At 38.3% G+C, this 24,254-nt stretch overlaps 3 protein-coding genes across 7 annotated transcripts; all 3 read right to left on the bottom strand.

Moving 5' to 3' along the window:
- Positions 1 to 4,987: 4,987 nt before the first annotated feature.
- LOC117622049 (protein STRUBBELIG-RECEPTOR FAMILY 5-like) lies at positions 4,988 to 10,687 on the bottom strand. Of its 2 annotated transcripts, none has more exons than XM_034352562.1 (16): positions 10,561 to 10,687; positions 9,598 to 9,730; positions 9,393 to 9,464; positions 9,228 to 9,293; positions 8,966 to 9,037; positions 8,814 to 8,885; positions 8,387 to 8,458; positions 8,245 to 8,310; positions 8,077 to 8,139; positions 7,682 to 7,995; positions 7,076 to 7,305; positions 6,588 to 6,859; positions 6,315 to 6,435; positions 6,070 to 6,206; positions 5,823 to 5,979; positions 4,988 to 5,470 (listed from the first exon to the last, which is right to left on the bottom strand). In XM_034352562.1, the coding sequence occupies exons 1-16, from the start codon at positions 10,649 to 10,651 to the stop codon at positions 5,294 to 5,296; spliced, it is 2,115 nt and encodes a 704-aa protein (XP_034208453.1). In that variant the 5' UTR covers positions 10,652 to 10,687; the 3' UTR covers positions 4,988 to 5,293. The 2 variants fall into 2 exon arrangements, with proteins under 2 accessions (XP_034208453.1, XP_034208452.1); XM_034352561.1 differs by having other exon boundaries at positions 7,076 to 7,311.
- A 1,567-nt stretch (positions 10,688 to 12,254) lies between these two features.
- LOC117622621 lies at positions 12,255 to 16,447 on the bottom strand. The gene is made up of 6 exons (XM_034353365.1): positions 16,044 to 16,447; positions 15,510 to 15,654; positions 15,036 to 15,296; positions 14,522 to 14,603; positions 13,863 to 14,059; positions 12,255 to 13,159 (listed from the first exon to the last, which is right to left on the bottom strand). Exons 1-6 carry the CDS (start codon positions 16,319 to 16,321, stop codon positions 12,884 to 12,886), a joined length of 1,239 nt encoding a protein of 412 aa, XP_034209256.1. The 5' UTR covers positions 16,322 to 16,447; the 3' UTR covers positions 12,255 to 12,883.
- A 1,059-nt stretch (positions 16,448 to 17,506) lies between these two features.
- Positions 17,507 to 24,233, bottom strand: LOC117621170 (YTH domain-containing protein ECT2). Of its 4 annotated transcripts, none has more exons than XM_034351500.1 (8): positions 23,969 to 24,233; positions 22,378 to 22,415; positions 22,092 to 22,266; positions 21,596 to 21,672; positions 20,990 to 21,508; positions 19,143 to 19,676; positions 18,824 to 19,036; positions 17,507 to 18,245 (listed from the first exon to the last, which is right to left on the bottom strand). In XM_034351500.1, exons 1-8 carry the CDS (start codon positions 24,006 to 24,008, stop codon positions 17,874 to 17,876), a joined length of 1,968 nt encoding a protein of 655 aa, XP_034207391.1. In that variant the 5' UTR covers positions 24,009 to 24,233; the 3' UTR covers positions 17,507 to 17,873. The 4 variants fall into 4 exon arrangements, with proteins under 4 accessions (XP_034207391.1, XP_034207390.1, XP_034207392.1 ...); XM_034351499.1 differs by having other exon boundaries at positions 22,378 to 22,454; XM_034351501.1 differs by having other exon boundaries at positions 22,378 to 22,558.
- Between the last annotated feature and the right edge of the window lie 21 nt (positions 24,234 to 24,254).

Genomic DNA, 24,254 nt, shown 5'->3' on the forward strand with positions numbered 1-24,254 from the left:
TATATTGGGATTTAGTTGACTTTTCAACACTCCCCTTTAAGTTGGAGAGTGAATAGTGTGAACTCCCAACTTGCACACCATAGCCGAAAAATTTTCTTATCCCAAGGCCTTTGTAAACGCGTCTGCTACTTGTTGTTGAGATGAAATATATCTTGTAATCACTGTTCCATCCAAAATTTTATCCCATATAAAATGACAATCCATTTTAATGTGTCTAGTTCTGTCATGGAACACTGGATTGGTGGATATGTGCAGCGCAGCTTGGTTGTCACAGTGTAAAGTAGCTAGTCCTGGGTCTGGGAGTTGCAGGTCTTGCAATAGATAACGCAACCAAGTAATTTCACAGCAAGCACCTGTCATTGCACGATATTCAGCCTCTGATCAAAGAATTTCCAAGAAACACGCAGTAGCCACTTGTTGACCTTCGTGTACATCCCGCCCAATCTGAATCACAATATTCCGTTAACTTCATCTCATTTCCAGTAGGAAAGAAGAGTCCTTGTCCTGGGGTACTTTTCGGATACCTCAAAACTCTCATGGCGGCATCTAAGTGTGGCTTGCAAGGCTCATGCATGAATCTACTGAGTATATGTACTGAATACATAATATCAGGTCTTGTTATGGTGAGAAGAAATATCTCACCTGTATCAGAAGAAATTTTGGAATTTTGTTCCATGGGGAAAGCTTACTGGACATGCCCCCAAAGCTCCTCCATCTTTAATAATGTCCGGTGCATATTTTCTTTGACAAATAGAAATACCTTTCTTGGAACGTGAGACCTCAATGCCTAAAAAATATTTAAGATCACCAAGGTCTTTGATCTTAAAACGAGTATTAAGAAATCGCTTGAGAGCATTAATGGCAAGCAAATTATTTCCTGTAATCAAGATGTCATCAATGTAGATCAAAAGAGCGGTGAAGGACTTGCCATTTTTGCAGGTAAAAACGAAATCGGCTTTGGACTGAGTGAAACCAGCAGCTTGTATGGCTTTAGTGAACTTAGAAAACCATTGGTGAGATGTTTGCTTCAATCCGTACAAGGATTTGTGAAGGCGACTTACCAAATGCTCCCCCTGTCGCTGAAGACCAGGAGGAGGTGACATATAGAGTTCCTCATGTAAATCGCCATGGAGGAATGCATAGTGGACGTCAAGTTGATGGAAAGACCAGTTGTGGGCAGCGGCAAGAGCAAGAACACACCGAATAGAAACCATCTTGGCAGTAGGAGAAAATGTGTCATGGTAGTCAAGACCTTCAGTTTGAGTGTATCCTTTGGCCACGAGACGAGCCTTATAGCGCTCAATTGTGCCATCGGAACGATGCTTGATTTTATAGACCCATTTGCATCCAATGGGTTGCTTCCCAAGGGGAAGAGAAGTGAGGGACCAAGTGTGATTGGATTCCAAAGCTACAAGTTCATATTGTATGGACTCTTGCCAGTGTGGATCAGAAACAGCCTCCGCAAAAGTGTTAGGTTCCACTGTCCGACTAATATTGGCAATGAAAGTAAATTGTGATGGTGAGTAGCGGTGATAAGAAAGAAAATTAGAAATGGGATAACGAGTACCTTTTGTGCGACATGGCAAGGAGTCCGACGATTGGTCAAGCGTGGGTAAAGTAACCTCTGAGCAAACATAATCTTGGAGATGAGCTGGTTTAACCTTGTGGCGAAGAGAGTGGCGGATGGAGGCTAGTGGTACAGAAGGAGAAGAAGGTTGTGATGGGGCTGGTACGGCAGTGGTGTCGGAGGGGAAAATGGGGGCAGCGGTGTCAAAAGAAGCCGTGAGATCGGGTGGGGTAGAAGGAGATGAAGGACGTGGTGAGGGTAGGTCAGGAGATATACATGGAGGAGATGACAAATCAGATAAAGGAAGAGGTAAAACAGGAGGTGGAGGTTCAGTGGGAGAGGAAGAAGGTAGAGTTTGGAAAGAAAGGTGACTCTCATGAAAAACAACATCGCGACAGGTAAAAAAAATTTGGTGGTAAGATCAAATAATTTGTAGGCCTTTTAACTGAAAGGGTAACCGAGAAAAACACATCGCTTGGCTCTAGGATCAAATTTATGGGAAGGTTGGACAATGGTGGCATAGGCTAAACAACCAAAAATGCGGAGGTGGGTATGAGAAGGAGGTTTATGGTACAGCTTCTCATAAGGGGGGATATATCTTGGATAAAAGGGCAGCGGGTAGACGATTGATCAAGTAAATGGAGGTGAGAACACACTCTCCCCAAAATGAAATAGGGAGATTTGCCTGAAAACGTAAAGCCCTAGCCATCTCTATGATATGTCGGTGCTTGCGCTCTACAACACCATTTTGTTGTGGTGTGTAGACACAAGTATGTTGAAAGATAACCCCATGTTCGTGAAAGAAACGACGCATGGAAGAAAATTCACCTCCATTATCAACGCGTATTTGTTGTACGTGAGTATTGAATTGTGTTTGGACAAAGGCAAAAAAGGATTTAAGCAAGTTCTGTGTTTCAGATTTATTTTGCATGAGAAATAACCAAGTGAACCTAGTAAAATCATCCACAATAGTTAGAAAATAACGAGCCCCTGAAAAAGATGCAATTTTATGTGGCCCCCAAATGTCGCAATGAATAAGAGAGAATGGTTTAGAAGAGGAAATAGAACTTAAATGAAAAGGTAAGCGAGTTTGCTTTGCCAAGGGACAAACCTCGCAAGCATTATTTGAAAAAGGGAAATGTAAAACATTCTTAGCTAAAAATTGTAAACGAGAAGATGATGGATGGCCTAAACGGCTATGCCAGAGGTGAGTTGAGGCATGAGCATGGTTGCAAGATGGTGGGAGAAGGGAAGGCTTGTCTGACACCAAAGAAACCAAGTAGTAAAGACCTCCTTGCTGTTTACCCAGACCAATCGTCTTCCTCGTAGCCAAGTCCTGCAAAATGCACCAATTAGGAAAAAAAGAGATGGAACAATGAAGTCCTTGTGTAAGTTTGCTTACTGACATCAAATTAACTTTGAAGCTAGGCACATACAAGACATTGTTTAAAGAAAGAGATGAGTTGAGAGAAGCATTCCCAACAGAAATAATAGAAGCCTTTTCACCGCTAGGCAATACAACTGGTGGAATGGAAGGGTTGTTATTTGTGGACGTAAAAGAATGTGAGGTGGATGTAATATGATCTGTTGCGCCACTATCAATCAGCCAGCGGTGTAAAGGTAAAGGATAATATGACAAACCTGCAGAGTTTGCTTGTGGCTCTTTCTTATCATTCATCATGGTAAGAATTTGCTGATACTCACTGTCAGATAGGTTGGGCATGGCAGACTTCAATTCTTGCATAGTGGGATTGTTCTGCACGTGATTGGCAGAGGAACTTGAGCCTTTCTTGTTTCGGTTGGATTTGTGCAGTCGATGCCCAGGAGGATAGCCATGAAGTTTATAACAGGTATCAATTGTGTGATGATCCCGATCGCAGTGAGTGCAGTGAAGAGGCTTACGATTAGAATTCGAATGTCCCTGGTGATGGCGAACAGCCATTGCAGCAGGTTCCAAGGTAGTATGAGGAGTCCCCAGTTGTCGTTGCTTCTCCTCTTGGGAAATTAAGGAATAGATGTTGCGTATGGATGGTAGGGGCTGCATAAGAAGAATCTGTCCACGAGCAGCAGCATATGAATCATTCAGACCCATGAGAAATTGCATCACCCTATTCCTCTCATCACGTTCAGCATGATCTTTCATGGCACCACAGGTACAAGTCGGCACATCACTGTATGATGCCAACTCATCCCATAGTCCCTTAAGTCTTGTGTAATAAGCGGCAACCGACATTTGATCTTGAGTAAGGGAAGCAATGTCACGTTGGATCTGGAAAATTCGAGGAACGTTGCTTTGAGAGAAGCGCTCCTTCAAATCTTCCCATATATCATGAGCAGTGTCAGAGAAGATGACGCTATCAGCTATGTCTTGATCAAGGGAATTCAAGATCCAAGATAGGATCATATCATTGCAACGTTGCCAAAGAGAGAACTCATCATGATCGGTTTTCTTCGAGGGCTTCGTGACGGTGCCATCAACAAAACCAAGTTTGTTCTTGGCACTCAAGGAGATTCGCATGGAGCGACACCATGTCCCATAGTTGTCTCCATTCGGCGGCTTGGATACAAGAACCATGCCAGGGTGGTCAAAGTGATGAATGAAAAGAGGGTTGGAAACATCAGACTTGTTTCCATCCTTGGAAGAAGTTTCAATTTCTTTGTCGTTAGCATGGCAGAGAGCTAACGAAAACAAAGGGATTTTGACGGCAAAGAGAAAAAAAACAAAGAGCTAGGATTTCTCCTGCTCTGATACCATGTAAAATTGTAATCAAAGGAAGAATATTTGATTACTGGATGATTTTCTCTTTACAGTGTCAAGGGTATCTATACACAGGTTTCCTACAATCAAAAGACCAATAAAGGAAAGCAAATCATGTATAATCAATTACATATAATTTGGCTAATCACTCAATCCCTAATATATTGGGATTTAGTTGACTTCTCAACAGGTTTGCAATGTCAAAAATCAACGTCAACACTCAAACTAGGACCACAATTTGAGTTGGGTGTTTGTATCATGCCTTTTGTTTTTAATATATATTTTGATTCAATTATCTTCTGATATAAAACTCTATACAAAAACGATCAACTCCACCCGAAACGATGACGTAGTTTTTAGTACAAGCACGATACAACGACCAAAGACACAAGTACAGTACTCATTTTTGACACAAAATTTATAGCTTTATAGCTTTCTGTGGCTTTCTAAGTACAATCCAACAAAAGCCAAATTAAATTGGAAATTATAACTCAATCTCAATGTCTGATTCCTCAAGCTAGCTAGATCTCTGCAAATTAAGCAATTTTTGAAACTTGTTTAAAGTTGATATTATTATTCATCAATTTGAGCAATGAACAAAACCAAGACTCAGTTGGGGAACAAAACCAAGTTTACAAACTATTCCTAACCATCCCCCAAAATGCATCATGTTGAAGTATACACTTTACCTGAGGTTGGCTTTGTAGTCTCCCGTGAACAATTTCCAATAACCTTTTTTTTTCTTTTTTCTTTTTTCTCTTTCTCAAATCTGCTTCTCCAATAATGAACTAGCTAAACTGCCTTGAACAACTTTAGGGCCCAGGCTTCATGAGATTAATTTTGAAGTAAGTCTATTAACAAATATTGGGCAGCTTTGGGAGAGACAGAGAAAAACATTTAATGGAATGACTCAATCTGTGTCTCCCATATGCTTGCTTACATGATATTGATCAAAATGCAAATCACCATCAAAAGTCGGTCAACCTGCGAGAAGCTGCAAGATCCTCTTTCGCGCTGCTCATGGCACTCGAGTGACGAGATGCCCCGAGACCAAGATCCTCTCTCATGTTCATACTAGAGCGCTGAACTAACCGCACTAACTGTTGCACCACCTCTGACATAGGTGGCCGGAATTCAGGCTCCCGCTGTAGATACAAATTAAGGAATGAAAATGTCAGTCAAGGACAATCTTCTGTCATTTCCAAGTACTCAATATAAAAGCGTAAATGCATAGGTGAACCAATACTTGCATAAACAGCCATTTTTTTAAAAAAAAAATTCTTATGGAATTGTTGATAATACCGTTCGAATGATGCTATTTGTACCATATTTATTGAATAACTTGCTGACAGCCTCTCTGTTGCAGAGAGACTGCTAATAAATGTGGTACAAATAGCAGCACTCTTACAGTTCTAGATGCCCAAAGCCAAGCCTAACCAGAGCCCCTATAAATGCTACATTTTCCTATATAGGTAGATATGTGTGTGTAGGAATCACCTGAACACAGAGGGCAATGATGTCAGCAAACCGCGAGACTGACTTGGGAGGGTAGAGTCCACGGAGAGCAGGATCCACCATTTCTGACAAGGCATCGAGATCATGGAGCTGTGGGGTTGCCCACCGGACAAGGCACTGCTCCACAGGTGGTTTTGAACTAACGAAAGGAAACTAAAATGGTTAAGACTGGCAAGACATTGACAAGGTTTGTGAATAAAAGGCAGAGAGAGACGCCAATGTAACACACCTGTCAACTGGCATACGACCAGTCAATAACTCCAACATGACTACCCCAAAACTGTAAACATCACTCTTTGCTGTATAGGCTGATGGCTTTGTGCATTCTGGAGCATTGCATCCCATCCCAAGGTTTTGGCTAGTACGCTGAAAAGAATACATTGCACCATTCAGGTTGTTATCTTGAAAAGAACATATAAGAAATTGATCCTATAAACACAATGATTCACTGAGTTTTAAGAGAATGCAATTAACCTGATGGAAGGTTGCCAAGCCATAATCGCAGAGACGAGGATTGAGTTCAATGTCAAGCAAAATATTAGATGATTTGATGTTCTTGTGAACTGTGGATGGAGAGCAGCCTTCATGGAGGTACCTGAAAACAGTTCACAAAGAGTTGATTTCAATGACCGCAAGAAACCCTGGTAAATCAAAATCGTTGATTTGCTCGATTCAGATGACTAAACATATTGGCTAATGAGGTTGATAGAAAAATGTATGAGCAGAGTAGGATTTATAGTCACTTACTCAACAGCCCGGGCAGTGCCTAAAGCAATTCTGACTCTTGTGTTCCAAGTTAGGGGATTACTGTAGTCATCTGACATGTGTAAGAATTCATGAAGCGAGCCATTTCTAAAGTACTCGTAAATTAACATGTTATGCCCGTGTTCTGAACAATAACCAACAAGTTCAGCGATGTTGGCATTGCGAATCTTGGAGATATTTACAACAATGTCAGAAAATTCTTGTGGCGCTGAGCCTTGAAACAGTGAGGAGTCAATCTTTTTCACAGCCAAAACCTGACATGCATATGGCATAAGAAATGTGAGTAAAAATTGAGAGACACCTCTTAATAATAAGATAGGACTATCTCTAATTCCGGTTGATAAAGATATCCACATCAGTAATTCCAAATGAAGTTTTATGCTAGGACTTATGTTTAAACACAAATTATAACATGAACCAGTAGAAGATTTGGTGGTGAGTAGCAACTATATAGTAGTCAAAAACTATACCTTCCCATCATCATATTTAGCCCTATAGACACGTCCAATGGTACCCTGTCCAAGAAGGCGAGCGGGTGCAAAATTAGCAGTAGCAACCTGCAAATCTGCCAAAGCATAATTCGTAGCTTTTACAGAGGTGCTTCTTCTGGCAAAGGATTGCAAACGTCCAGAAAGCGACTTAAAACCAATTGATGGAGATTTTGAAACAGGCTTTATGTCAATTGAAACGGCTCCAGGATCTGTCACTGGCATATCATCTAGTTAGTAGAAAGTTAATAAACATTTGTAAAGTGACAGATATTAAAAAGCCAGTTGATACATTATTTTGACTGCATGACCAATGGGGCAGGAACCTAGACTTGGGGGGCAAGAAATAATATCAGGTGGAAAGCTCATCACATACACATTGAGTTACATTGCTAGCAGATTTACAGTAGTTCAATTCTATGTGAGTGTTGCAGAATTTCATTAGAACAGCTTAAAATACAAATAAATTAGCAAAGAAAATCCAAATAAGAATATAACAAACTTTATCAGAAACTCATAATCAAAGATATTTCAAAGACAATTCTAACAAAATTTTCCATTAAAAAAATTTCTGAATGAAGAAATTACCTTTATTTCTGAATGAAGAATTCAGTTCTCTAGATAATTCCTTAGATGAATAGGAGGCACCAAAGGATTTACGCTGGCTAAGCCTGTCATCATCAAGGAGGTGTGAAGTAGAAGAACGTCTTCTTCTTGAAAAAAGGGCAATTATAATTGCAAGCACCAACAATACGGCCAGAGCTATCCCAGCTATGGTTAATCCGCTGGCTACAGAAGACTTCCCCCCACCACTCTGTGAGGAAGACCCTCCTTCTCTATTACGGCGTGCACCAGGGGGAGAAGGTGGAGATGGTCCAGACGACCAAGAATTTCCTCCAGACCTTCAATTAGATAATAAAAAAGTCAGAAGCAAATCATTAAGAGCTTCATCCTTGACATTGATCTTTGAAAACGATACTCACTTTATGTTTATACCCTTCAACTCGTTAGGGATCCAGCCAGAAAAGCGGTTGTTTTCAATATTCCTGCCAGCATGATAATGAATTCGTTGAGTGAAAACAACTACTAACTCTAACGGGTACATATAGAACTATCATTTATAGAACAAAATCTAGCTCAAGTATACTTACAGGTCCTCAACGGGAGTGTACACAAGTAGAGTGATTTGACCAGTAAATTGATTGTTCTGCAGATTCCTGCATGGAGACATAGAGGACTTAGCAACCAGCAACCTTGGACACACATGCAGGTTTAAATTTTATTGATTCTTACAATTTTTTCAGGCTTGAGAGCTTTCCAAAACTCTGAGGCAAGTTGCCAGTCATTGAGTTGTACGATAAATCCCTGCAAGCCATTTCATGATATATGAGTTAATCATATCTAAATACAAGAATAGCTATCTAATTCAAAAATAGCATTACCACTGGTCACATTCTTTCATGGCAATCAGGGTACGAATAGAATTTCCAAAGCTTAAGAGCGCAATGAGGGGTAATGGACAGTAGAAGCCATTTACAAAAGTTCGAGAGGAGTTTAAGTTTGTATTACAGTAAGAGACATAACAAACACTCATGAAACCTTGGTGCTAGCTAGACTCAAATACCCTAGCTTCTTGAAAAGAATATGTACAATAGTGAAAAACACCAACAACAAAAAAAACGAAGAGTACAACCTTTAATGCAAAGTTAGAATAACTTACAGCTCTTTGAGTTTAGTAAGTTTCCCAAACATATCCGTCAACTGTCCATTGAGCTTGTTACGACCAAGATTTCTGCATTTACCCACAAATTTGTGAGAAATGGGAGTGGCTCCTTACAAGATTATGCTAACATAAGAACAAGTTCCACTTACAGAGTTTCAAGGTCAGACATCTGAGATATTGAATATGGCACAGTATTTGTGAAGCCATTTTGAGAAAGATCTCTGCAGATCAACGGAATTAGATTAGTATTGACAATGATGGAAATAAACTGGGGTCTGATTGTTGGATAAAGTCATTGTAACAAATAAGTATAGCAAGACGAAATAATAAACTGTCAATCTGCAGGAAATAAACAAGAGTTTATGGCCTCACGCGTATTAAATTCATCGAAGTATTTGTCTGCAGACTTACATGTACTTTGCATTAGGAGGCAGTTGGTACGGTATATCGCCATTGAGGTTGTTCTTGCTTAAATCACTGTACTATGACGAACAAATGCATATCCTTCAGATTATGAGCTTTGAAAACAAAAATATGTATAAAAAGAAAAGCCTATTCTAATGAACTGGTCCTTACAAGCGAGTGACAGATGTTAAGCTTGCAAGCTGGTAGCCCATTGATCCACTGAGCCCAAGGTCAGACAGATCTCTGCATAAAATTTAGAAAACAGGTTGAACTTGTACATTTTAGGCATATATCTTGTAAATAATGGAACTGTTCGCTCTCTTCACCATAAATTGGGATAATGCAAGTATATATGTATGTAAGAAATGAGAAATACATTTCAGTTACAGATGAGCCTGAGCATTTTATCCCTTTCCAGGAATCGCCGCAAGGGTCACCTCCACTTGATTTCCAACCACTTAGTTTCGAACGAGAGTTTATGCTGTTATACATCACATTAAGGGAAGAGACTGCAAGGCACAGTAAAACATCAGAATATTTAAGTACTTATCTTTTTCATGGAGGAAAATGGAAATATGATGTAGATGGTACAGTGGTACAGAAAAATAAGTAAACATTCAAATGAAACTCGTGTCATGAAGGTGCTCAAAAACTGGCTCAACAGACGAGAAAAAATTCTGATGAAACTTGTAATACAGTGATATAGACAAAGAAAAAACAAATATTCAAATGAAACTTGTGACATTAAACTGAGTATTTGAATAGAATGTTCCAATTAGTTGATTTCTGTTTATCTTCATAAGACCATTTAAGGACATGTAAAGGTGACAGGCCCTGAGAATTACAAATTAGAAATGTTTCAAGGAAGCTCAAAATCAGGATAGTAGATGCCAAGCTAGAAGCCATTATGAAAATTGTTAACAAACTGACTTGGCATTTCTGAAATTTTGCCAAGGGTTGAGAGCTTTCCTTTTTTCTTTTTTTCTTTTTTTTCAATTGATCATATGAGGAACATCTCTCACAGATGAAAATTTCGCCTGATAATGTTGTAATTCCAGTCATCTACTTTATATAAAATAAAAAATAAAAAAAGCAGGATTGACATATGGTTCAAATAAATTTTTTTATTTAACAAGAAATTCAAATTGGATCGTAAAATGTGTAATCTCACTTCCTCATAGATATACCTTACCTCCCAGTAATCTTAATTTATATAGATATTCTCTCTCAGGATGAAATTGAACCGTCATAAAAAGATTGAAGCTATACATTTAAAATCTAAACACAAGAAACTACACATATTACACACACATTAGACTAGAAAATAAGATATGCTTACCATCTTGGGAATTGGTCTTGGAATAAACCCCAGTTGTGAAGAACCCATATAAAAAAACCCACAACACCAGAATGTTGTGGAAGTGGATCATCCTTTCAAAGCACAAAAAGAGAAGCAAAACCCAGAAAGCAAAAACAAAATTTTAAATTTTAAATTTTAAAAAAAAAAACAATCAAAAGAAAAGGGTGGTGGGTTATGGGTTTTGAAACAGAAAAAGAAGAGGAGGATTTTTGGGTGAAGATGTTGATTGATTGATTAAGGTAAAAAAAAGAGCAGGCATTCTAAACTTTATATTTTCTTGTTTTGTGTTTTCTTGTATGTTTTTTGTTGGTGAATGTTGTTGTTAGTGGGGTGTTTCTTGGGTTGGTTTTCTGAGAGAGATGATGTGAGTTGGCTAAAATTAGAGAGGAAGAGGAAAGAAGATGCATTAACATCAACAATGTACAGTTAAAAATCGTTGAGAAAGACAGCATTTGCAACAGTCTCAGCGAAACGTGAGGACCAAATGAGAGCCTCCCGAGAGACCCAACGTTTTTCCGCCTCTTTCAACTGTTTTTCAAATGCCCAGCTGGATATTTACCCATCATACCCTTTTGCTGCCTGTTTCATTTTTGTATACAACTGTTGTATGCACCCCTCTTCCAAAAAGAATAAATATATATTCACCTTTTGTTATATACAATCTCTGCATACAATTATTCTCTCACAACCAACCTTATCTTATTAGCTGTTGTTAGGAGGGGGTTATACATAAGAATTTCTTCCCGCACTAAGTGGTCATGTGACTAAAACATGAGCACTTCCACATAAAAATGACCTCGTATCCAACCGATGCGAAAAATGTAAACCGTATATATAGCCACATAGAATTTGGTCAAATGAAGAAAATTGCAATAGCTTCCACAATAAGTTAACATTATCAGTTTTACTAAAGTTGTACCTAATTCCTTTCCAACCAAAAAAGATTTAAAAAAAAAAAAAGGGACCTAATTTGTATGTTTAAATGACGGAGGCCAAACCAACTAATTCTTAGTTTCGTGTATCTTTTTTCTTTTCCAATGTTAGAATATCCCAAGTTTCGAATCCCCTTTTACGTTGAAGAAATTATTACGTCCAAAGATGATTTGTTCAGCATAAAAGCAGAAATATGCAGATGTGAAATTTTGTATGTGGGAGAGAACCAAATTTGCTAATCCTTTTCCAAAATAAATTATGCGCGCATTCTTTTCAATTCCATGAGAGGTGGGAGTGGGTTTTGACGGCAACAAGAAAGTTTTGTTGCACACAGAAATAATGATGTCAATGCTCTCAGAACACAATATTAAATAAGATCAACTAGAGTGAGGACTAGATTTGGGCTGAACTCTAAACTTATTGATAAACAGACTTTTTGACTTTGAACGTTCTAAGTAGCTTTTGAGGTACAAAGAAAGAAGAGGAAAAGCTATGAAACCAAGGAGACGAAAGTACCGAACCATTCCTAACATAATGAGTACCATATGCAGATTTGGCCATAAAATGATAAAATGAAACGACCTTCCTTTGATGAAATTGCAAGCAGATGGAGCATCTGTTAGTGTTATGCTGCCAGCAAACAACCGCCCTTTCTATTGTCTAAGGTCGAGTTCCTTCGTGTAGACAAAGCATCGATTACAAAGTCTATGCACTTTGAGCCAATTGCCTGACTGGTGAGGTGCCGGGTCTAATTTCCAGTGGATAAGTGTAATTCACCAAGAAGAAATAGTCTAGAACAATTTTACATTATTAGGATATCAACGCATACCCTCAAGGTAATAATTAATACACAAAATGAAGGATGTAAGTACGGTACTCACATACATATAAACATCATGGTCCAAACGCCTTACCCATGCCAGTAGTTCTGAGAACTTCTAAAGCAGCTTTGAGTTCATTGCAGGAAGTCTGAGTTATCATACAGGAGTAATGAATTCTTCTGCCCAACTGCAGCCACACACACCATTACACTCTGTAACCCAGAAGAGTTCATATAACGACTAGTTTCCAGGACTAAAACTTAAAAAGTGCACCAGAATCAATAAGCCTTTCCTCTTTATCAGTGTGAAATCCAATTGCTAGGCTTCAGAATGTTATTCTGGTAAAAGGGTAGCAGATATGTACGAAATTTGGAAGGCGTGATGTACAGAAAATCATTAAGGAGTAACTAACCCCCTACCCTTTCCTCCATTTCTCATTTTTGCAAAAGTAGTGTAGTGGTCGGTCTTCTTGGTAGATGGGCCCTGTCTATAATTTATACAACAAAACTTTACATGGCCTTCCAAAATTAGTTGTGATGCCAACGAGGTCATGCACCTGAACTTGGGCTGCTTTCACTTGAAGACGCACCACGCTTACTCAGTTTGGTTAAGATGTATGCCATGGCAACTTTAGCACCTAGGCTAGAGTGACCACGAGACAAGCAGACCACACCCCCAAGAATCAGCAAGCCATTGGCAAGCAATTTCTTTGATGGTGTTCTTGACAATTTCCTCCCCCCACCAGCGATTGGTCTGTGAACAGAAGTTGCTGCAGAGTTTTCTTGAGAAGTCATGCTATCTGTGGCTTCCAATCCAGGGGGAACCTGTGTGGAGGAGAATAACAATCAACAACAAAAACAGCATGCATATGAAGTATTCAGAAGATTAGATATGTTAAAATCTCTGGAACTAAAAAACCCAGGCATGAATTGTCCTAAACTACAGATATGAACCAGACAGTTCCTTTGAATCCTTCTAGTTGTTTCTATGACCAGGAAGCATGCTAATGATCCCTGTAAGATGATGGTAAGTATCATTTCAGCAATATAAAACACCAGACACACCCATGAGGGTAGTAATTGAGTTAACACAACCATTCAAATGATGCTTTCATCTCGGCTGCACAATGCTACAAACTTGTACTAATATGGGCTCTGGATGTAATAGAACCCTGTCTAGTTCAACCAAACCCAAATTTAGTCAACACTCAAAATGCACACGGTTGTTTAGAACCATTAATTTAAAAGGCATGAAACCCTTACTAAACAGCACAATAAAGCCAAAATTTAGGAAACATGATGCCTGCACACAGCTGTTCCCAGACAACTAACCATCAAGTGAAACTTGTTTATTACATACACCAAGACAATTCATCAACCACAACTAACTCTCAACCGAAATTAATACATGACAAACTAGCCAAGTACCCCGATAAATGATATCAATTGCTATCAAGAAATGTAACATGACAAGCAACGTATATAAACAGTTAAACAATATTACTATATTGAAGAGAATTGTCCTGACCTTTTTAATCAAAGTGACAGCAGTAGCACCAGAACTTAACTGATGATTGCTGATTCTAGAATATCTGCGAAGTGCAGTATCCATCTTACATACATAACTCCATATGCCCCTGGAAAAAGCTAATTTTGCCATCTCCACATTTAAACCAGCATCTTCTTGGTGAAACATTTTGATTTCACAGGCATTTCTACCAGGCACTGTAGGAGATGATTAAAAATCACAAAATTATAAACAGTTTCTTTTACTCATTTTAAGACATCAAGTACCACTTTTACAGATATAATGCAGTCTGCCAGAATGTCAGCCAAACAAGCCTTTCAACTTTAAGTGTAAGTGGTTCCTTTCTTTTTGGTCTGAAAAGTGCAAGTCACGCTAAAGCAGAAGAAAATTATTCCTTTATCCACCACCAGTACATGAAGCAAAACTAATATGATCCTTATTGGAATATTTCCTGCATCATGCTGAATAGGATAAAGCTTAATGAAGCATATGTTTTATTTGGAATAGGCCTTATTGTTCACAGTAGTACAGTACGAGTAATAAAAGCAGCCCAAACTGGACAAACTGACAAATTGTAAGTAATTGTAAAGACAAAGAAAATTATTTTCATAAGGTAGAGAGAAAGGAAACAAATGAAGAGGGATTCGTTGGGAGCTTGCCTTTTCTGATTTGCCAACCAGATCTGAAAATACTAACACGCACATACTTCTTCTGGGGTGGTGCCAAAGGATGTTCACATTCCTGCTATCACCAAAAATTGGAAAACATATTAGGTAACTCACAAAGAGAGGCAGAAGTTCTAAAAGGAACAAACGCATCAAAGGCAAAAACTTAATCCCTAAACAAACCAAAAGGCATTATGTTAGTGCGGGGAATTACAAGCAAATAAAGGGTATTATGTCAGTGCTGGGAATTACAAGCAAATAAAGGGTATTTTCTGATGTTATGTACTATAAATTTTTCTTTCAAGAATATTCCTAAAGCAATCCCTGTTTAATAGATTATAATAGATTATCCCTGTCACAAGGTAAAGAACAATAAAGGATTAGAGAGAGAGAGAGAGAGAGAGAGATGCATAACTGCATAAATGAAACATGGAAAATAAAAACTATGCACGGCTCAAAATTGCCTAGAAGTAATTTGAATGTGAACGATTTTGTTGGAATTAGTTACCTTGATAAAACAGTAGAATGTATTATCTTTCCCCTCCCACAACCTCCAAGCTAATACATATTCTCTGGCTGTCAACAGTGGAAACTTTTTTATTGACCGACCAACTTCAACCCCCTTGTTTTTGTCCACCTGTAACTGCTCATGCTCAATCAGCATCTTGTCCCATTGCTTTCTGTAATCATTGTCCATGTAGAAGTCTCTCAGCTTCTCAGGAGAGCAATTCTCAAATATTGTTGAGCTCAAGTATTTCACAGGGCCATCCTGAAAGCAAGAACAAATATGCATTAACTCAATTCCATAGCCTTTATTCTCTGGAACCAGTAGAGTAAAACAGGGAAACAAGTAGTTGTGCTAGCAACAGATACTAGACCAAGAGCAGATGCCTCGAGCAAATTTGGGGTAATGAACTCACGAAACAACAAGACACAAGAATCAGATTTAACTTGTCAGAAAAACAACACCCGTATGAACGACCTTAGGTTTGCAGCATTTAGCATAGTAGGATAGAAGATCATTTCTTTTCTCTATGACATTGTCCCATTTCTCATTTTCACGGGTCTTTTCCTCCAAATTTTCAATTAGAAACTTCAAATCTGCATCTGTGACCATTTCCGAGATGCTGCAGAAATAACAGAATAAATACTTGAGTAATACAATCACAAGTTGATCCCACAAAATTTGGTTTCTAGAAACTCAATATCAATCATCCCAAACAAAACTGGAGAAAGAGCATGAAAAACGCAATGAAATTTAAGATAACAGCTAATCAAAACTCAATTATCAGATATCTTAAAATCAATTGAACCCGATTACCAAATTGTAGAAAAATTAATACAAACCCAATTGAGTAGAGATAAAACCCAAAAGGAAATGTAAGACAACAAAACTGAAAATAAAACCCAATTAGCAAAATCTCATATTTAAACCATAAAGCACAAAATTAGAGAAAACCAAGACGAACCCAATTGAGCATAGACAAACCCCAGGAGGAAAATTAAGAAACTTGACCTGAACCCAGAACTGGTTGGATCAGAATTTGAGACACCAACTGGAGAAGACTTGGAGGAGGAGGATTTCCTAAAGACGAACCTCTTGGCACAGTGCCAAGCCAAGACGAAAAGAAGAGCGACAAGAGTCGCAAAACCGCCATAAACATTTTCCCGCCAAAATTCCTCCGATGATCCTTGGAACATGCCGTGAACTCTCCTCAAATCCACGATTTTCACCATCTCTGTTGTTTCTTTGCTATTCTCTGGTTCGCTAATCGCATAGTTATAGAGGCTCATGAGCAGCTCTGAAATTGTGCCCCTCTGTTTTCTGTGTTATATACTATGCAGCTTCGGTTTGTGCTTCGCGAAGAACTCAAAGGCATCGAAGTCGCCGATGGGACAGTTGGCTGGATATAATCCGCTGTGCTCAGCTACAACGTATCTTACTGTGAGGAGGAGTACTATTATCTTCATATCTGGATAAGAGGGGTAATATAGTCTTTTCAGATTCATGTTGTCTGACACGTGGCATTCTTTTATAAGTCATGCAGTGCAAGTGAAAAATTGAAAAGCCCCATCTAATTTTTCACTTTCTTTTTTTCCAAAAGAAATATGTAGCTCAATTGATTAATGACATCTCCCCTTATATTTCGAGTTTATGCATTCAGTCGTCCCGGAACATCGCTTGTATGAAAACAAAATGTGCGGTGGTTGTTTTCGTAAACTGCTATCTCAATGTCATTCAACTAACGTGTAGGGGCTTTTTTTTTTTTTTTTTTTTTCTTGAATAAATTATATTTAATATAGCCCTTTCCTTAATAACTTGGAATTTTAAGTCTTAATACACAGCCTCACCATTCATCTTGTACACATGTTTTCTAAAGTATTTGACTAATTCTCAAGAGATAGGTCTTGATCCTGAAGCACAAAAGCCCACAAACTTGATGTGACAAGCAACACTGTCACCTATATTTAGAAGCCACAAATGGCATTGCATTTTCGGTGTCTTGGTGGATAAGATAGGAAGATATGCATGAATTAAATTCTCAAAGATTCAAACAAAAAAGGAAAAAGACAGCAGCAGCTGTGCACATGCACTTCCACCTCTATACAGTTTACAGTTAATACATTTACACACAAACCAGAAAAAGAAGAGAGAAGTTTGAAACAGAAACTCCTCTTCAGAGAAAAAGCTTGATCATGGGATCTTGAACTGAGTTATGTTCCAATCACATGCATCATGTTATGTATTTTGGGAACAGAGATTATGCTGAAAGGCTTACTTCAAGGGACAAAAAAACTGGGTCATGGCTTGTCAGTTAATTATTGTTCTGTCTAGTTCTTTTAAAAGAAAAGTACCATTTGGAACCCATGAAGCAATATTCTACAAAAGCATGAATTAAAGTGCAATGGAAGATGACAAGGCATGGTTCCAAAATGGGGGCAGCATTGCTTGCTACTGATGAAATAAATCAATGAATCAAATGGTGAACAAGCATAATATATGAGGTTTTTCCATCAAGGTCTTTTTGCTGCATACTTTATTAAACTGCCTGCAAAGATGGGGAACCTTATAAAAGCAAAAACATTATCCAATTTTTTCAAGAAAACTACTCACTCAAAATGCAAGTCTTATGATACTAATGACTACCATTGAAAAGTAGCACCCACGACGCATATAATACATGAAGCCCACCATCAGCTTCGTAGAACCGGTAAAACCCCTTTTCATTCAGATACTGATGCACTCCTTATGAATACAGAGACATCAGCAACCTAATCACAAGTTAATCAAAAACTGAAAGTAGTATTTAAGTCTGTCACATACAATCCGAGCGTTCATCTCTTCCTAACTGGTCTGAGCAGAAGACACGGGTACTGGGATTGCATCTTCAAGTTTTACCCTGGTGCCAATGGAGCCGTCAGAAGCAGGACTAGCTCTTTCAGAAAGATTAGCTTCTTTACTACCCTCATCCAAGCGGACAACTTGAGCAAAACTCTTTGACATGTGCTTAATGAAATCACTGGGTATTTGAACAGTATTTCTGGGCTCCTTTTCTCCAACTACACCTACAGCAATCAGGCTGGCTTGCTGTCTTGCCTTCCGCTCTTGCATTGCTTTCTGCCGGTCTTCATAAAAATCAAAATCATCTAGAATCGACATATCTGTTTCATAGTTCTTGAAGATGTTCAACATCTCAATCCCATGCTCCAATTTTACCTGCACATATGGGACCAAAAAGGGCATTATAAACAAAATTACAACACTTGCCGAAATACTGTGTGCTTAGAGATTCCTAATCTACAACTCCAAATTTTTTTCCTCAAATTTATAAGGTAATCTCCTTAACATAGGACAAGAAAAGCTGCAAATGATTCAAAATAAGAGGCTCCTGGTTTATAAGACCTGAGAATCAGTATCTGAGCATAATTACATAAGAAAAAAGAAGGGAGAAAACAACATGAAAATTCAGACTCTAGAACCTTAGAATTTACACACAAAGCATATGTGGCACATCTCAGACAGAACTTTCGGAGGGATTTGAGAGAATGAGAAAAAACCAAGGCCTTTCCCACTAAAGATAAACATCTACCTAATCCACCACACTTAATAGTCCATACATATTGGCAGCAACTGCAATTGGTTCGATAGTCAAAAGCTCAGTCAAGCTACTATAAGTATTCAGGTAAACAAACTAAATATTTAGTTTCCGTCTGGTTAAGGCTATTGTTAAAAATAAGAACTGTGTGCAATATTAATTCCTATATAATAAAAACAGGCTTTTCACAAATTGTCACCTCTTGAGTGTCTCGACTGTTAGTTACAGGCTTGTTGTCGTTATTTTCAAGAATGATGTGCCGAAACTGACTATTGGGGACATCTTTAATCATATGCCACTTGACAGGGAACTGGCCACTCCATTTGTCTTGCTGCCAGTAATCCAGACTCTTGTCAAAATCCACAGGTCCAACCATTTCAGCCACCCCACAGAACTGAGCACTAGCATTCACCTGAGTATTATTAAGTATAACCATATAAGGAAAAACTGGACAGCAATGGATGGCATACATTAATTATATTGCGAACATGTATTCATCAAAAAGACCATATATTTACCGAAAAGAAGAGGAAAATTGGGCAGCCATCACGCTTCTCCTTAACTTCACGATAAGCTGCATCTAACTTTCTGTTCCCATTTGGTGTGCTGGCCCAGACACCATATTTGATGCTCTTGTGGACATTATCTTCACTGTAAGACTTGATAATGAAGAACTTAGCATCGTTGTACTCTGTTACAAAATCTGGCTTGTTGTATGATTCATCATGGACCTTGGTTGCAGTAGTGTTATGTTTGGTATTCTCCACAGAGCTATCAGCCATGATTTGACTCTTTGGCTTTGAGGCCCTTGGTCCCCGGTTCTGCTCACAAAGAATATCAAGGGGGGCATTGCAACTGCATATGGGACCACTGCCCCTCACATGCCGCTTGCTATTCTCTAATGATAGAAAGCCCCGACTGTTAGCTCCAAAACTAGAAAAAGATGCATTTCCAAGGCTAGAGGCCTGATTAAAACCACTGGGTATGTAGCCTCTGTTATAAGAGTTTGAACCAGATCCAAACCCATACAATGACCTTTGTTGTTGAGAAGCCTGAAGAAAATTCATTAATCAGCATTAATACTAAAACACATGAGTCTAATTAGATTCATCAAGTTTCAGATGATGTCAGTGACAATCAACTATATCACAAGCATTTATAGGCTGGCATCATTGCCAAGATATGCATTCATAAAAGATAAGCCAAAGTTGCATGACACCAAAGATGGAAGACGACCATGACCTAAGGGTTACACCTGAGCTCCACTGTTGGTAGATAGATACCCATAGTTATTCAATTCAAACAATCCATGCCTAGATCAATAAACTATATTAGATTCCTCAATTCTATTTATATAAATTTGCAGGTCTTGATTTGGATGCCAATGTATCCCATGACTGACTGGGAATCATGGTTTACAGTATAAACAATAAATTTTCCTTGTAAGAATAGAACTACTAACGATGAAGATCTAGTTATGGTGTCTGGCAAACTATAATATCTCAATTACCATGGATTTACACAAATACAAAACCTGGGTTCATAAATAAGAAGAAACACAAGGTAAACAACTTAACATAAGGGTCAGCAATAGCAGATGTGACAGTGAAGTCGAAAGTAGCTTTAGGAACCGTTAAAAGGAGGGAAGAGGAGGGAGGGACACAGAGAGAGAATAATATTTTATTCATACAAGCTTTCAAACACTTCTATATGAAAAATGTGAAAGATAAAGATCGGTCAGCTGTACACTGAGAGCCTGGAAAATAGGAAAAAAGGCTATCATTAAGTTTTAAGAAGTTCTAATCACTTCTAAACTTGAAGTCTTGGGAGGAAGTCACAGTAAACCCCTTACCATACTTCTTTGAGAACAAAATATTCAGAGCTTTAGGCCAAGGATATATTTAAACAGCAGACCTATCATGGTAAAGCACATCTTCAGCCAAATCAATCAATTCAACTCCACTCTAATCGGCTTGATCAGGTCATATGCCTAGGTTGCGTGCAAAACTAATACAATTATTGGCTATGACACCTAGAGGAGCATGACAGCCATTAAAAAAGTTAGTTTTGAACTCCTTGGGTTTCCTAGTTCTAAAGCACTTGCTCCAACATTCTGGTTTGCTTTTGTGAACAAGCACAAGGATACAGTCAAATTTCATCACATGACACGCATGTGATTAACGACAGATTGCAAAGAATATTTTGGGCAAAAGCACCAAGGATAATATACAAGTTCTACCTAATATACCAAATCTAACTTCCTCCAAATAATATCCCAAACAATTGTTGTAAGAAGAATGAAGAAAAGACCAACAAGATTTCAAAAGAACGTCATCAGAAGATATACACAGGTACAAGAACAAACCATTCCAACGTTCTGCCCAAATGACCCAAGCGGGCCAAGTGGCTGTGGAGATACTGATGGCGATAAGGGAGTCAAAGACCTGTGCCTGTCTGAGGGTTTTGACCAATCTGACCAAAGTCCTCCAGATCTTAATCCATCAAATCCCTGCTGCAAATCATGAAAACCATGACTACCCGGATTTCCTGGAAAATTGCCTCTACCGAAAGATCCCACTGGTGGATGATAACCAGGCCTTGGTCCAAAAAGCATATTGTCACCTTGTTGGTCAATGCTAACTAAGGTGGTGAGCTCTGGCTGTGAAACTGTAGTTGGTGAAGTAATATATGGCATGCTATGAGGACCAAGCTGCTGATAATAAGGTGGTCCCGAATATGGAAATTGCTGGGGGGAATATAATTGTGCATCACCACCTACAGACGGCATAGGTGTTGTGACCGGGGAGTAAGGCCCGTAGGGCATTTGAGGATTGTAGCCATATCCAGAATGAAAGACTAGAGAAGGATTCTCATTGTAGACACCCTAATCAAGATTAAATATCAAATCAAATTACAATAAATTAACAGAAATGTTGATATATGAATTGAAGAAGAAACAAAATACACTCACAGGAGAACTAATCTCCAACCCTTCAGCGTTGAGGTATGGAGGATATTCATCCCACTCACCAGTTCCATTTTCATAACCTACATCACAGATAATAACATTATATCTATACTTACATTCTATAAGTGACAGTAACATAAAACACAACTAAATAAAGAATATGACAACAATTCTTTTCCTTATACGAGTCAAAAACTATCATTGCCTTAAAACTTAAGTTAAAGAAGCCAATCATGAACCCTGACTTCCTAGGTCAGCTAAAAATGCACAGATTTTGAAATTTATATATATTCCAACCTCACAAATTAATGTAAACCAGATTTTGATTGGTTCTACTCCACACAGAAAATAGGAAAAAAAGTTCCTCCCTGATGGAGCTGAATCAATGTATGTTCAGAAGGCCAACAAACAGTGAAGTTTATTTTCAGACTTTGTACAGCTGTGAATGGCCCCCATTTCCATGGCTGCGCATCCAGACCCAGAGGAACACAAGACTAACCTCTATAGTAGAAGGTCTGGGCCTGAGGGGCATAGACATTAGGTGGGATAACAGTGTGATCTCCACCAGAACCAAAAGGACCCGATTGACCTGCTGCATCCCTTGGATGACCAATTGTGGCAGCATCTGGAGAAGGATTAGGAGAAACTGACCTCTCAATTTTTGCTACATGGGGCTGATAACAGATAAACAAACAGAAAACTGTCATGCACAAGAGGGAGTAAAGAAAACAAACTAACTTCAATTGCAATGGATCAGAAGAGCATTGTACTGGATTCGCAACTACCTGCTCCTTCATGTTATCTGGTTCAGCAGGTTTCTCTTCTGCATCCATGATCAGTATGCTCAGTGACTTAGTAGAGTCTTAGAAACACAGGCAGTACAAATTATTGACCAACCAAAGCAAAATTCGGTGATAGGAAAACTTGAAGCTATGAATATGTGCGCACATATCCACGCGTGCACACCTATGCACACATGATAAATAGAAGTACATGAATATATTTCAGTCATGTCTACATCAATAGGTTCGAAATCTGGTTATAAAACATACAAAATTTCGAGCTGACCACCAGTAATAGAATTCTTTAGAAGAAAAAAGCCTTGATAGATATAAAGGTCTCAACTTCAGAAAACTGCAAAGCTGCCATAGATATGACCCTAACCTCTCAAACTATAAATAATGACATTCATGGAATTGTTTATGGATACACAATGAACCAAGATGCCCAACTGTATAAGTTATCCAGAGAGCTTCTAGTGATAACCCATATTGAAAAAAGAAGTGAAGTAAAATTTCCCACAAATTTTAAAAGGAAAAGGAAAAAAAAGAAAAAAAGTATTGACCTCAAAAGCCTCATTACCTCCCTTAGTTCTTTCATCTTAAGCTAGTCTGATATTAACTGTTCCAATTCATCCACCTCCTACTACTCCGGAGAAAATATCTTTCCTTTTCTATCTGCCTCTCCCCAGTCCCCAGTAAACCAGAACATGACAATACACCTATAAAGACTACAACAACGAGACATTAGAAAAAGCCTAGCGCTCTACCTATATAATTCTAGTTCAGGAAAGTTGGCATTTCGTGCAATATCAAACAGAGGCTTCTTAAAAACAAAAACTGAGTCTGCAAGTAACTACAAGCATGACATATTAATTGATTGCACAACCACTCTATAGTCTAGTGCATGCTTTTTGTTGACAGCAATTCTAAAAATGAATATCCAAATGACTCCTACAAACCAAACATAATCATCAAAACTGCATCTTCACTATATGCATATACATACATGCAGCAAACATAACTTAATACATATACAATTATACATATATCAAGCATTCGGACTAAATGATGACTGATCTCGAAGTAACCCAATCATATGACCCGACATATCAATAAGCAATGACCTCTCAAACACAAAATCCAAACAAGAAAACAGAAAATGAAACAACCAAAGCTTGCAATAATTCTGTCATCTAACAATACCAGATACTAGATCTCCAATGTTTAGATACTCCTAAGCGTGCCTGCAACCCAGATCAGGGCACAGTTCTACAGACAAAGCCAACCATGGATGCCAAAATTCAAACTAAAAAACGCTAAAGCCCCAACTTCCCCAATAAATACAGAAACTTGTTCAAGTAATTTCACAAGTAAATGAAAAATTTATCCAATTCATTGACTTTACATAGGATCAAAGCAAAATACAAACAAACAAAAGAAACCCATCAGAAGAAAAGATTAACACCACAACACAGATAACAAAAATCATCAAAAATCATGACAAGGGATAGAGAAGAAGCAAGCAGAATTTTTTTTAAAACAAAAAACAAAAAGGAAGGTTATTTGCGATATGGGTTTGATGGTATTGACGTACCAGAGGTACGATCTGGAGCCTGCGGTTGGTTTGCCGCCATGAATCTGAAGTAAAGATCTTCAATTTTCAAAGAGACACCGCGCACGAGAATCTAAGCAGAGCAGAGTGTATCTACTATATGTGTATATGTACCTATTCTCTCTCCTCATAACATTATTAACAATTATATCTCTTATATATTTATAACGTACTCCATATTTATCCTGCAGAAACAAGAAGTTTCTCGCTTTGCCTTCTCTATTTTTTTTCTTTTTTGTATCCCATCATAAAATAAAGCAAATTTCAT

This window comes from Prunus dulcis, chromosome 3, assembly GCF_902201215.1.
Source record: "Prunus dulcis chromosome 3, ALMONDv2, whole genome shotgun sequence".
Classification (NCBI taxonomy): Eukaryota; Viridiplantae; Streptophyta; class Magnoliopsida; order Rosales; family Rosaceae; genus Prunus; species Prunus dulcis.